Source organism: Sitodiplosis mosellana, unplaced genomic scaffold (genome assembly GCF_009176505.1).
Source record: "Sitodiplosis mosellana isolate CC-2019 unplaced genomic scaffold, AAFC_SMos_1.0 Smas_scaffold_6226, whole genome shotgun sequence".
NCBI lineage: Eukaryota > Metazoa > Arthropoda > Insecta > Diptera > Cecidomyiidae > Sitodiplosis > Sitodiplosis mosellana.
Genome location: NW_022601467.1, coordinates 9,353,362 through 9,367,256, shown reverse-complemented (window position 1 = coordinate 9,367,256; position 13,895 = coordinate 9,353,362). Strand labels below are relative to the sequence as shown.

Below are 13,895 nucleotides of genomic sequence, written 5' to 3'. Positions count from 1 at the left end.
AGCCGCATTGCGTCATCTCTTGTAATCGTTGCGCTACTAGCAAAGACACAAACCGTTCGACGTGTGCTTTTCATGTGTGTTGAGTTTCTATCGTGTGCGGGTCTATGCTACTTGAAAAGCTGGCGCTGATTCGAATGTTTTTCCTGTGTTTTGTGGAAAATCGATAGCCGCAAAATGCCAACAGTATGACAGCTGAGGGTTTGTCAATTGCACATTAAACAAAGCAACGCGGCTAATGATAACACGTAACACCATTTCTGTGACTAATGTGCAATACCATCATTTTTGTGCGAATCTCGTGAAGCGCATCATTTTGACCTGAAAAGTTCAAACTATCGGAAAGAAAACGAAATGGTAATTAATTTTGTTTCATTCTGAATTCGTTTAGTTTCTTTGCTTTGTAATTATTTCTGTAACTGAATATGTCTGAATTAACTAATTGGTTTACAGTCAGCAAACGGTATCAACCGAACTGGAACTGGAAACGATTCAACGAACAACAATATGGAAGTAATTTTTCTCGGTTCACATTCAAACAATAATCATACATTGACAGCGGGAAATAAGGATGCAGCCAGCGGTAGCCGAATTTCCAATAAGTTTAGTTCATGTAAAACACTTCAACGAAAATTGGAGCTCAAAGTGGAACGTGCCAAAAAGAACTATTCACAACAAAACGGCAGCGATGTAACCAATGTAAGACTTCATTTTCGGCATTCAATATGAATGAGTAAAATTAATAGAAATGTTTTGTTCTCTCTTCTAAAGGATACAAAAAGCAACAATACATCTCTGATACCAATCAATAGACTTCCGATTCCAGGTCATACTCTTCCACTTGTTGAATACAAATCCGATCACAGGTAAAACATTGAATTATCCACAAGTTTAGGCTGGGCCTAATGTTCCATTTTCCATTCAATTACAGCAGTAGCGAAGACGAGGAGTTTTCATCGCCATTTTTTCCGACCAAAACAAAAACAACAAGAAAACTCGACCTTAGTGATACGTTCAGCATACAAGAAATGACCATTGAAAGTGACGAATCCGATGGTGAAAGTGGTGATTCGCAAAATCTCGAACTGCTTCCGCCAAGTGTACGCATCAAATTCATCGACAAATTAATCAACTACTTTTGTTGTTCGTCAACTGACCCATGATTCAACTGAGTATTTCCACCTGGACTGCAATCGAAACAGATCGCCTTTTGATAATTGAAGCAAAAACCATAAAATATCTTGAGCAAAGACTGTCAAAAACGAAATCGATTTTGGGAAAATAGTAGCGAAAGAAAAAAAAAGAAGAAAACATTTCAAACGATAAGATTAGATATAAACGACCGTTTTTCTCTCGGCTCTTTAAGCATTTTTATAAGATAATATCCATTGATAGAACATTTTTGGCGAAAATAAATATGAAAATTTGCTAAGAAAACGTATCGACTTCACGAAACGAACGATTTGGACGAGAGATCAATTTTATTTCTTTCATCAGTACAAAAAATGCATTTTTTAGATGAATGAACTAAATTTAATGTGTTTTGTTCCATAACGAAAAAGACAAAGAAAAAAATGCTCGATAAAGATTTGAGGGCGCATAAGGGATATAGCATCAAATTCACAATAAGAATAATAAAACGTCCGAAGTAGTAATTTGTTTAAATTCTCATTTTATTAAAACTGTTTAACGCGTCTCGCTATCTCATCTTCCAGTTCTCAATTCAAAAATATATATACGAACTTAACTTGATGCAGTATGTTTTACAAATAAAGTTACAATCAAATAAAAAAATCCTTAAATAAAGACGAGAAAAAGAAAGTTGATGATGATCCCAACCAAACGGAGGGTGAGGGGGGCAAACATAATTTTTTTTTCTTCTTCTTCTCTCACTTGTGTTTCGTTTTCACATACTTTTCACAATCATTTATTAAATAGAAGAAAAAACACCGTTTCTGTGTTTGTTTGTTTTTTTTTTTTAACATAATTAATGTTGATTCCCTATAGTTTTGTTCCTTCCCGATAATTTCGAAAAAAAAAATTGTTTTTACACAAGGTTCATGAAAAGAAATAATTTTCAATTGTTCTCTTCACTTTTTTTTGCATAATGTAGAGCTATTGTTTTTCTTCGTGTTACTCCGTTCCAGTAAATTGACCGCATAAAAACAAATATAATAAAAAAAAACGAAATGAAATTGTTAAAATAGTTTAAATAACATTTTCTTTCTCTTTACTTTCACTTGTTTGTTTCGATACAGTGTTAAAAGTTGTAAAAACCTGCTGCTGTTGTTGTTGTTGTTGTTGTTGTTGTGTTAGGTGTGTTTCTGTTCAGAAATCGATGCGATGCATTACGAAAATTGAGATCTGCGAAGTAGTTGCAAATGAGGTCGGTCAACTAGTGAACTTATCCAGAAGTCATTTCATATGTGTACACGATCATCGTTAACTACTTCGAAACTCGCAACTAGCGCATTGCGCCACATATTAGAATGTCGTTTTTGTTATTACTTTTTTTTCTATCGCACAATTTCACGTTTTTTACTTCTTCTTCTTCTTCTTTCTTCCTTTTTTTTCAAATATCATGATATTAATTTTGGTAGTAATTTAAGGCATTATTCATTTTTATAATTAAATTTAATATTTCTTTTTTTTTCTTCATCTTCCTTGAATCATCAGTATTTACATCATCACACACACGTGGGTGCAAGAAACAGTATTTTGTCGGATGGATTGACGTAAAAAATAAATTCACTTAGATCTATTTATAGGTTCTATTTATTACTTATCAATATATTATTGTTTAGCGAATTTTTGTTTCGATTTGCGTGGAAAGAAAAATAAGAAACGAAATAACGTTTATCTAGAAGTTTTACTTGTCTTCTTCTTCTTCATGCTTCAGCGGAAATGGTGTATGTATGTGTGTGTGTGTTTATCAGTCAACAAATCCAACAAAATACTCATTCTTTTGTCATCGTATGCGCATTATACATATACATATACATATAAAAATGTAACCTAAAACCAAAAATTTCGATCTACATAAATTATTAAATTTATTTTTTTTTTCTTCTCTTCAATTGTTGTTGTTGTTTTTTATTAATTTATTTGCTAGATTTATAGATTTTTTTCGTCTTCTTTTTTTTAATCGTATTGTATTTTGAAACGTTTTTGCATCTTTGAGAGAAAGTTTTAGTGTTTGTAGCCAAAAAAAAAACGTGTTACCGTACACTTTGTGGAGAGGTTTCGGTTTTGTTGCTTTTTATACTTTTTGTTAACTTTTTTTTTAATGGATTTTGGCCCATTTTTCCGCTTGGCTGCAACCAATAAACTCTTCAGATGATTTGTCCATTTTACTTGAAACGATCTGTTGCTTACTTTTCGAATTCCGTGCTCTACATATTTTCTTTAATATTTTTTGTTGTTATTGTTATTGGTGAAATGTTGTGTGTACTTTGTTTCATTAAGGTTCTTTCTCGATTTTTTTTTTCGTCCGCCTCGTTTCCCATGTAAATTCACAGCACAGCGGATTATAAGAATAAAAACTTCTACAATCAGAATATCTATAACGTGGGGTGGAGAAAAGTTTCAATTTTTTTTGTTGCCTATAGATTAGATTTTTTTAGACACACATTTCGAGTGTGTTTGCAATTCATTTTCATTCAGTTCTTTGTAGATGTGTGTTGCCTTGTTGTTGTTCTTCTTGTATATTGTATATGATTTTCTTTTTTTTCGTGATTAACCGTGTTGCTTTTTGTTGTTATTTTTTTTCTTTTTTTTGGCCCAATAACGTTTCGATCTATGTACAATTTAATGAGGATTGGAAATATGCACGCTACAATCGCTGCAGCACTCTTTCTCTGCAAAACTACCTCCGCTTTGTGGATGAATGAAGACAAAAATCACGCGGCAATTATGATGCGTTGTTTACAATTTGTGGTGTTGGTGGTGGTGGTGGTGATTGTTGGCGATGTTTTTGTTTGCTGCATGCATCACTTGAGGTACGATTTATATAGCATTGTGCTCCTGCATGTGTCACGCTCTTGCTCCAAATAGAAGATCATGTCGCGCAAATTTACTCGCTTTATTCGCGGTCTGAGTGGTACAGTCGCTCCTCCGATACCCAACGTACTTCCGCCCGCCTGAAAATCAAACATTCATTCATTAAAATGACATACTCAGAAAACAACCATTTACAGTATAGTTGACGGCAATTGTGTGGAATCTACTCGATAGAAGTGAATTTTAGTTCCATTTTGAATTGCATTGCGGTTTATTGATTCGTTCACCAAGTTCGAAATGTGTTAAAATGTACTTACCGCTGTCGCAGTCGCAGTGTCACTCTCCAGTTTCGGCTTCTTGCGTGGTCCGATAGCTTGTAAGGCCGTTAAATTCGCGTCCCTTTGTCGAAGCTCTTCCATTTCAGCCCGTTGCATCTCCTTAGCCTATTTGTATGAAAGTAATTCTATTCAGCGGACAATTCCGGGAGAAAATCCATTCGATCTTTGCACTTACCTTCGCCTTCAGTTTAGCTTGTTCCGGATCCTCCGTTTTCGATCTCGATTTGGCTGCACGCATCAGCATCTCTCGCTCCTGTTCTTCGTGCCGTTTTTGTTCAGCCTTATCCAACTCTTCGAGAAATTTGATCTGACCGCGTACATCCTTCGTAATTTCATACCGTGGATCAATCTGTCAATGCAATAGAATTCGTGTTTGTAAATTCGTTCAAAATTGTGTTCAAATCAACGGCCATTTTTTGCCTATAGCTAACATCAATCCATTCTTATACATACTTTGATTATGTCGATTCGATGTTCGGCTATCACAGCCAATTTTTCTACGATATTTTTCAAGCGCTCTTGACATGCATGCGATACCAAAACAGCAACTTCATTGCCCGGCTCTTCCAGCCCATGTTTGGCCATGATATTGCGAATTCGTGACTGTAAGGCTGGCAAATGCAAAAACACTTCATCTTTACACGACCGAATTTGACGGCCAATCAGCTCCGTTGAGCCCAAGATTCGTTGCGATTCTTCCGCCAAATTGACGCCACCCATCGCAGCGACATCGTTGATATCGTCATCACCATACATTGAAGAAGACATTGATGATTGTTGGAAAAACGACGCCGATGCTTTTCGTTCCTTTTCCTTGTTCGCTGCGCTCGATTTCGCTGACGCAGCCGCCTGGCTTTTGATTGGAACCATTTTCGGTGGGGCCTTTAGAAAACGAAACGAAATATCGATTCAGTATGCATTCAAACAATAAACAATTTGTTACCAAACATTCGAATCTAATGGGATCAAGCCACTTACAGGTGTCGTTGTTGCGTTTGCATTGGAAGTTGAAATGAGAGTGGTTGCGGAAGTTTCTTTAGCTATGCTCTTATTCGTGTCGACTGGTTCAGACTTTATGATGGGCGGCTGTGGTATGACAATTGGCTGTGGTGCCGTCGCATTTGCCGCATTTATGATCGGTTTTATTTGCGTTGATCCAACTTTCATCGTCGGTGTCGTTGACTGTTGTTGTTGTATCGTATTGGCGGCAGTTTTCAACATTTTCGCTAAAAAAGTTTTACAAAGAGAATGAATTCGATGTTAAACTTGGCCTTTTAGTTTCTCGCAAAAGAAAAAATCTTCAATCACACTTCATCAAAATCACTTACCATTCTGTTGAATGATGTGTGCACCATTTTCTGTAACCGTTTGTCTAATTTGCACTGCCGGAGCCGGACGCGCAACAGGTACACTTGCGGCGCGAATCTAAAATTGAAAAAAAGACGAGTTTGGAGAACATTCATCAATCGAAAATGCACATGGATTCGAAATGGTTGATGTAACTCACCTGCGCTCCACCCGGTGCAAAAGTATTTTGGCTAACTGGATGTAAAGCTGGCGGATGTGACTGAATTTGTACATTTGCAGGATGCTGTTGATGAATGATTGCTGCACCACTTGAAGCACGAATTTGTGTTGAGTTCACCATTCTCGGCACATTGATCGGCGCTTGAATGGCTGCTAAAACGGAAAATAATACATGAATTAATGGAATGATTCGCTGGGGTCCGTTATTTATGCGTGAATTCGTACCTCCATTAGGTTCAGTTTGCACAGCATTTAATCGAAGGCGTACTGGAGCCGTGTGTCGAGTAATTGTTGCTGGTCGTGTTTGTTGAGGAACCATACGAACTAGTGGGGCCAAATTGATACAATTTCATTATAAGAAATGCCAAAGTCGGAATATGCAAATGCTTCAAATTACCTGCTGGTAAATTAACTACGGGTCTAACTTGAGTGGCAATATTTGATGTTGCATACGTGCCGAACGCAACACTATGTGGTGGCGGCTTAATACCCTCAATTGATAGCTCCTTCATAACCAACGATTGTCGAAGAAGCGGCAAACTTTTCTATAATTTTCAAAATGAAAACGAAAAAAAAGTTAGTATTCCTGCCAATATTAACCCAAAATTCTATTCACATCCATGATGCCCACCTTTAGGAAGCCAATAAGACATGGTTGTGGACTGGCGTTGAGCAATCGTTCGAGACGATCGCAAAATTGGTCTGGTTCCACATTAGCGTCGATCAGCTCTTGGATGAGTTCCTGAACATTTTGTTCGACCGGTTTTGGTTCTCTGCTCGACAATTCCAATAAATTAGATAAAAACTTTCGACATTTCTCTTTGGTATTGTGTAAATTGGCCTGAAATCATAAAAAGAAAAAATCCACCATGAATAATTAGCTCAATTGATGACAAATGAAGATCGTTGGATTCCATTGATGGATGGTAACACATACATGCGAAGGTGTTGCACTCGTTGTGACATTGCTAGTGGGTATCGCATTCGTCGCATTCATTTGCTGCGTTTGAATCTGAGGCTGAGGTGGTAATGCTGATTGTTGGATTGAATGAGATACAGGTGCTACAGAGGCTATTGGCGGTAATTGACTTGTGTTTATGCTCTCTCGAGATCTCGTCGTTACTGTATTTATTGCTGGCGTTGTGTGTACCGAATTTACAACTATTGGCGTTGCCGTGGACGCCTATAACAAATTCATTTGAAAGAGAAAACATTTCAAATTTATGTCATCATTACAATCAGCCGATATCCGAATGATACACCCGGGTAAATCAAAGTCAAATCTAATTCAACCGCAATATAGTTTTTGTTTTTCATTTTTTTTGGTTAGTCTTTGCATCTAATAATTTCAGAACGGAATCGTTCGAAATTGACTTTGAATATCGGTTTAGTTGCTAATCATATAATGTAGGTATGTGTATGTGGTTATTTTATTTTGTAACATAAATCAAATCATTTTCGTTATTTTATTTTTCTCTTGTTCTAAACAATTAATAGTCAGCCATAAACGTAAGATAGAAAGCGAGTAATTTCTCTCATTCTCAATCGAAATTATATCGTCGAGAATAACAACAGAAATACATATGGTAAATGGTAAAACGGAAATGGATAAAAAGAAATCATAGATAAAGAAAACAAATTCTATGCTGCTGCTGCTGCTGGTTTTCTTTCGCAAAATATTGATTACTACGATTATTAAATGATTCAAGAAAATGACAGCTAAATTGTCGTTAGTATAAATATTTACTGCAAAATGGTTTAGACGATGGGATCATGCATCTCATCTACCGATGTGTGTTGCTTCCAATGTGAATTTGGAAAAAAGAGCGGATTTTCGTTAAATGGCAATTTGATTCTAATTATCATTCTTATATGCCGAAATTGTGGTTTGTGTCTCGTGAATTTTCGGTTGAAATGTGCTAAAAAGCTATTCATCGTGGATTCACAGCGACATTTTTTCCTTTTAAATGGTTTTGAACGTAAATTTTTTGAATAAGGCCAAAAATTAGTTCGAAATTTGGTTGTTGGTCGTTAAAATGAACACAATTTGGTTTTCGTGGTTTGAACGAGTTCAGGAAGAAACACCATACGGAAGTATTGAAGGATAAATGAAAGCAAACAAATTGGTGAGTGGATAGATATAGGGTATACATCAGACATCAAAGAATAAGAACTTTCGGTAGTTTGACTTTTTTTTACAAAGAACAATCAAGACATTCAAATAGAGTTCATTATCCAACAATTAAGTAATTTCTGGAATGATTTTTAGTAATATTTGCCTTCGTTTTCACTGGCTGCTGAGTTACAATTGTTTTTCTGAGTGCTAATGGTGGTCCGGTGAATCTACTTACAGATGGAACCGTTTGTATACGAATTGTTGGATTTGCACCACTATTTGGTAGGGTTTGTTGTGTTGTTTGTGTTGATGGGCCATAATGCAGTAAACGATATTGCCCATTTTCCGTTTTCAGTAGCAGCGCCGAGCCGGGCTGTCCTGGCTGCAGTGCACTTAGCGTTATCTAGCGAAAGAAAGAGAAAAATGGTCATAAATTTAGTTTTAAGTTCAATGAGACGAAACCAAAAAAAAAAAAATAAGCAAATCACTTGCACTTCACTTACTCCAGGATTGGTCGGCCTCGTCGCCACCATATGTGGATTGCTGATAACTACTCGAGGTGAAACCGTGGCTACCGTTTTGGTCTGTGCTACTGGTGCATTTGGTCGCATATTTACAAGTTGCACACCGGGTATCATTGAATTTGCTACTATATTTTGATTTGCCTGAGGAACCGAAGCAAAAACACCGCAATTTGAAGAGAGGAAAAAAGAACACCGCAATTAATTTTTTAAGCTGATTAGCAAACGTCAATACTGTGTTGTTTTACTATCAGGTCATTAATAGAATGCATGTTGACCCTTTTTGTGGTTGACCATTAATGGATCAATATATAGGATAGAGACATACATCACTGTGCATCGATTTGTTCTGTTTGCATGCTGAACTCACATCGTTACGTTGTCATGGAGCACAACTATAGTTCTTTTTTTTAATAGATCACAATAATACTACTAGGCCACAAATAATTATGTGTGCGAATTCACACATATTGTGTAATTCGCTTCAATCTTTTCCCTCGAATTAATTTCTCATATGACTCTGATTGGTCTGTGGTGTGATTTTTTGACACGTCTGGTTTTCATCAATGTTTCGATACATCTATGGTGAAATTCCGATACAAACACGAAATGTGCAAACTGAATGTGTTTTCTTTTGATTCTTTGATATGTCTAATAAAAAATCGAGGGCAGAATCGCGTCGAAATTTTCATAAATTTCAAGACAACATTTTCATTGAACGAACGAACGAACGGAGAGAGAGAGAGAGAGAGAGAGGTGATGTTTGTGTATAAACGAAATTCGCGATGTAGCGCGATTCGGTATTGAGTACGACAGCGTAGTATGAGCGCAAGGTCGTAATGTGATGGTAATGATGACGTAGTTGTGTTTGTTCATTCGCTATAACCGTATAGCCATTGTACATGATACGAGTGTATAGGCACTTTAATTCATTGTCTTCACACATGCACGGCCCCGTAACGATGTCGAATGAATAATAAAAATAACTTCAGTTACGGTGTGTGAACGAGAGAGAGTGTGTGTATGTGTGTGGTGAAATTGTTCTTTTTTTACGGATTCAGAACTCAGAATGAATAGCATGAATGTTCTTTCTTTTCGTTTCGTTTCATTCTTTTTTGGAATTGTCCATATACATACTGATTCTTTTCGTTTTATTTCATTTCAAAGAATACACATACACACTCAAATCCACGCGCACACACTGGCTGAATATATTTAAAACCGATTCATTTCATTTCATTCGCATTAATAGCTAAGAGGGGAGCGAATGAATACACAATCGTCGAAGCGATGAACAAAAGAGATAGACATGGTGGATAGACAGTGAGTGATATTGACGACCACTCCAATACAGGCAATTCAACGGGTTAGACAGGGATCATCGGTGTGTCTAACCCAGTTTGAACGTGTCTGTATGAAACAAGAGTAACAAGTCAAATAGTTCGTCGTTGTCATCGTTGTCGTCACATCAACTGCATTAACTGATTTACACTATTCACTGAATTATATTTTTCCCTCCATTTAATGCGCGAGACACATTTTGACAACGAATGATGTGTCAATAGCCGAAATCACTGTCAGCACCGAATTGAATGTATTTCTCTTTTTTGTCTTTCTTTCCTATCTCTCTCTCTCTCTCGGAGTTTTCATTGCGTTTTTCTTGTCATTTCATTCCATTTTTTTTCTCATCAATGAATTTTGGTTGCTTTTGAACCGTATTTCAGCACAGTCACACACCAATATCAGTGTGAAAGAAAGTCTTGAATAACACGAAACAAAAGGGAAAAAAGAACCGAGCAAGAGAGAGACTTTAATAATGAATACTTTGTAAATTCACTAACACATGCACTGGCAACTGAACGATGAACAAATATGAACACGGTGTACAACTACAAAAATTCGTATCGCACTCGAACACTGGCACAAAATTATTGAATAAATTAGCATGAGATAAGCTGTTTCACGGAATAAAAAGACATGACGAGGAAAAATTGACAACGGAACGATTGGAACATATTTTCTGATTGTTGTTTCTTTTTCTCTCTGTTGTATGCAAACAGAACGAACGAACGCAATTGACGCAAAAATCGATGATGCAGTTCAATGTATATCAATCGTAGATAGCAAAGATTTCACTTTATAAAATTCGTTTGTATGTCTTCAGGCCCACCACAATAAACAAAAACAACAACAACAACAACAACGACGATAACAGCAAATTGTATCACCGATTCAATCGCACAAATTGATTCATTGACACGAATGACTTTTTCGTGTATGCACGCAGAACGCACCTGATTCTTAATAACTATAGTTTGTGGTTGCTGGCCGGTCACAGTGTTTGTGCCTGAATTTGCCGCCATCGATGTGGACGTGTGCATTATATTCGGCTGCTGTTGTTGCGAAGGTATTGTTGCTAAATTAATCGTTCCATTTGGTATTTTGCTCGGATACACTAACTTCACAGGTTCATTGTTCTTTGACATAGCTGGCTGCACCTGCACTGATTGCTGCTGCTGCTGCTGCGTTACTATCTGCTGTGCTTGCCGCAACGGCTGCTGCAGAAGTGGTTGATGGCTCTGATTTTGGGTGATATGTTGATTCTGATGCGATACACCCACTTCTGCCGTCGACTCACTGCTCGGTTGGTGTGCAAAATCTGGAATCATAATTGATTTCACAAATGAAATAGGTTTTTTGTTTTGTTTTGTTGTGTTGTGTTGTGGACCAAATTTGACAGCATATTCGAACACACCAAAAACATGCCCGGTCAAAACAATTCATTCATTTTATTTGTAAGGCAACGCGAATGCACCACATGAACTTAATAATAAACAATTGCTGGCTGTGTTTTGGAATGCAAAGTGCATTGGTTTTCACAGGCAATTTTTGTTGGTTCGATCTGCTTCGGTATTGCACACAACAGGTGTATATTCAGGTAATAAATTATCATCAATTGATATATGCTTTTGGAAATGAATCGGAGAGTCCATAAATTGCGCTCTTTTCTAAACAACACACAAATACACACGGACACACGAACTGTGGGTAGGATGGAAGGGAATATGAATCGCGCATTTGACATCTCTCGCCAAAATTTTCGCCGAAATTCTTCTTTTCGCTTGTGATAGCATGCGAAGAAGAGCATACAAGCGATGAAACTCACAATTAGTCGTTGTTTGTTGTTGTTGCTGGTGCTGGTGCTGGTGCTGCTGTTTTTCGGATTGTTGCAACGATTGATTCGCACATTTATCGTCCGAATTATTGTTGATGTTTGTGACAACCTTTTCGGGGGGCACTGTGGTTGCAATTGCATTCGTTGGGGCTAAAAAATCAATTGAATGATAATTTTTTGTTCATTTAGTTTTCATGTCAAGACTTTCAACTTCAATTGAAATGCTGAATGTTAAATGTGTGTTTGTTATTTTGATTTGATGGGTATGTGTGCGTGTTTGTAAGTGAATTAAATTTTTTTTCTCTACGGCTGCTTCTTTCATTCGGTTTGAGTTAAATGCATATAGTAGTAGTATTATTATTATTTAGTTTTTTCCTTCAATTTTTTTTTTTTGGTTGGTTCGCGAAAAAAATATGTGTGTGTATGCTTGAATTTACCGAAGTTTGCTAACACAGAAGAAGGTTCACTGTCACTCGCGTTGTAAATAATGTTAATATTATCGTTTGATTTTTTCTCATTTTCATTTAGAGCATTGTTTGGATCACTAATCGCACTCGATTGATGTCCATTTGACACAAGTATTGCACTACTGTTATTATCTTGATTGCTGCTACTGCTGCTGCTGCTGTTCAACAAATTATTATTATCATTCAGTAAATGCTGTTGAAAATCGGATAGCTGTTCCTGCTGTGGTGGTTTCTGTGGAGGTTTTGCATCATCACTCGGTGCTGTCACTATATTTGTGTCCGTTGAACCACCAACAATTGCGCTAACCGTAAACTCATCGACGTCTGTTCTGAGATCTTCCTCTAAAAACTTAGTAGACGCCATTTTCTTTCAAGATCCAACAGTAAACTGAGCAGCGCATGCCCATCTACCGTGAATCTAGTACGGCCGAAACTGAAACAGATATACTGCGCGAAACGTACGACTGTACCCATTCCGTTCGTGTGCCGCTTGCCGTCTCTTTTCAATCAACACAAATACCCATTCCGTTGCGATTCAATTGCGTGTTTCATTCTTCACCTCACCAAATTCAGTTCAGTTCGGTTCAATTGAATTCATTCGGGTTACCCGATGCTGCGTGCCCGTGTCTCTCTCTCTCTCTGAGTGTGTGTGTATTTGAGTGCGTGCTTACCTCTTTCAGATAGACTACGTAGTTCGGTGGAGATGGTAGTGGTACGTGTGTTAGTGTATGCTTATCGTTTGCCTATATGGCATCGCTAAGAAATTCTCTTCTTTTTTTTGTCATCAATTTTACTGGTGTGCACACACTGTTCAACCAATATGCCTCCACTATGCCCAAAATATACAACAACAACATAGAAAAAAATTCACACAAACATCCGACTAATTGCTTATTTCGCTCGTTGAAGCTCTTTTAGTTGCTCGTAATCATCACACATCGAACGGCATTTTCTTTTCACAAAACCAAAAGCAACCGAAGAAAAATTTAGCACTCTAACATGTTCCTAATGTTTTGATTGCAATTTTTATGCTTGCTGAGCGAATAACTCGGCACATTCGTCGCTTTCCTACACATTAGTGCACTGTTTTGGTGGAATTTGTCGTGTGGAAGCCGCTAAAGCGGCAACTTTAGCGCGTATTTATTTTCGTTTGTTGATTTCATTGATTTTTCCTTCATTCACTTTGTGCGTGTCTTTTGAATTTATTGCCTATTCGGAAAAAAAAATCTATGCACTTGAAGAAAATTGCTCAGAAAATGAAAATGCGTTCGGATTTCGAAACAATCGACGAAACATTTTGTGCCGGGCGCATTGACTTTTTTCTTCTTCCTTTCTGTACAACACAAAATTCTATTTTATTTCCTCTCTTTCGAAACAATTCATTATTTTCGTCGAAACCGTTTTTTGTTTGTCTTTTCTTTTGTTTACAATCAAATTGGCTTACGTTTTGCGGTAAATACAAATCCCAAAAAAAAATGTATTGAAACGATAGAACACGCGACGCCGACTAAGAGATACAACCAAATATTACGCCCGTCAAGCGAACATTTATGAAATGTTAATGTTTGAACTGCACTCCAGAGACGATATCGATGCTTCTTTTTCCTTTCATGGTGTCAAATGGTGACGGCTATATGCAACGAAATGAGATAGCAACACGCCAAACTAACGCCATCTGATGACAATTTGGCGAATGTGCAATGGCGATAAACGATTTTCGAAACGGTTGCATTCATTTCGTCATCAAACGCATCC

The 13,895-nt window shown here is 37.2% G+C and overlaps 2 protein-coding genes across 7 annotated transcripts; one reads left to right on the top strand and one right to left on the bottom strand.

The window, feature by feature from the left end:
• Positions 1 to 219: 219 nt before the first annotated feature.
• LOC129579169 (uncharacterized) lies at positions 220 to 1,800 on the top strand. The gene is made up of 4 exons (XM_055468898.1): positions 220 to 354; positions 451 to 696; positions 769 to 863; positions 929 to 1,800. The coding sequence occupies exons 1-4, from the start codon at positions 352 to 354 to the stop codon at positions 1,158 to 1,160; spliced, it is 576 nt and encodes a 191-aa protein (XP_055324873.1). The 5' UTR covers positions 220 to 351; the 3' UTR covers positions 1,161 to 1,800.
• A 1,914-nt stretch (positions 1,801 to 3,714) lies between these two features.
• LOC129579167 (transcription initiation factor TFIID subunit 4) lies at positions 3,715 to 13,722 on the bottom strand. Of its 6 annotated transcripts, XM_055468894.1 has the most exons (17): positions 13,585 to 13,722; positions 12,111 to 13,349; positions 11,665 to 11,823; positions 10,793 to 11,157; positions 8,481 to 8,642; positions 8,213 to 8,380; positions 6,799 to 7,044; positions 6,493 to 6,702; positions 6,259 to 6,406; positions 6,087 to 6,185; positions 5,842 to 6,011; positions 5,663 to 5,759; positions 5,313 to 5,560; positions 4,788 to 5,216; positions 4,510 to 4,683; positions 4,314 to 4,439; positions 3,715 to 4,136 (listed from the first exon to the last, which is right to left on the bottom strand). In XM_055468894.1, exons 2-17 carry the CDS (start codon positions 12,502 to 12,504, stop codon positions 3,987 to 3,989), a joined length of 3,345 nt encoding a protein of 1,114 aa, XP_055324869.1. In that variant the 5' UTR covers positions 12,505 to 13,349; positions 13,585 to 13,722; the 3' UTR covers positions 3,715 to 3,986. The 6 variants fall into 6 exon arrangements, with proteins under 6 accessions (XP_055324869.1, XP_055324865.1, XP_055324867.1 ...); XM_055468890.1 differs by having other exon boundaries at positions 5,842 to 6,014; positions 8,141 to 8,380; positions 12,111 to 13,717; XM_055468892.1 differs by having other exon boundaries at positions 5,842 to 6,014; positions 12,111 to 13,714.
• Between the last annotated feature and the right edge of the window lie 173 nt (positions 13,723 to 13,895).

What these genes read in the sequence shown, in the direction of transcription:
- LOC129579169 (XM_055468898.1), top strand. An exon ending in ACGGCAGCGATGTAACCAAT is followed by an intron (nt 697 to 768) that starts GTAAGACTTCAT and finishes TCTCTTCTAAAG; the next exon opens with GATACAAAAAGCAACAATAC. An exon ending in GAATACAAATCCGATCACAG is followed by an intron (nt 864 to 928) that starts GTAAAACATTGA and finishes ATTCAATTACAG; the next exon opens with CAGTAGCGAAGACGAGGAGT.
- LOC129579167 (XM_055468890.1), bottom strand. Translation starts at nt 12,504, where the DNA reads ATGGCGTCTACTAAGTTTTTAGAGGAAGATCTCAGAACAGACGTCGAT. An exon ending in CTATAGTTATTAAGAATCAG is followed by an intron (nt 8,643 to 10,792) that starts GTGCGTTCTGCG and finishes TCGGTTCCTCAG; the next exon opens with GCAAATCAAAATATAGTAGC. An exon ending in ATCGAATCGACATAATCAAA is followed by an intron (nt 4,684 to 4,787) that starts GTATGTATAAGA and finishes TTGCATTGACAG; the next exon opens with ATTGATCCACGGTATGAAAT.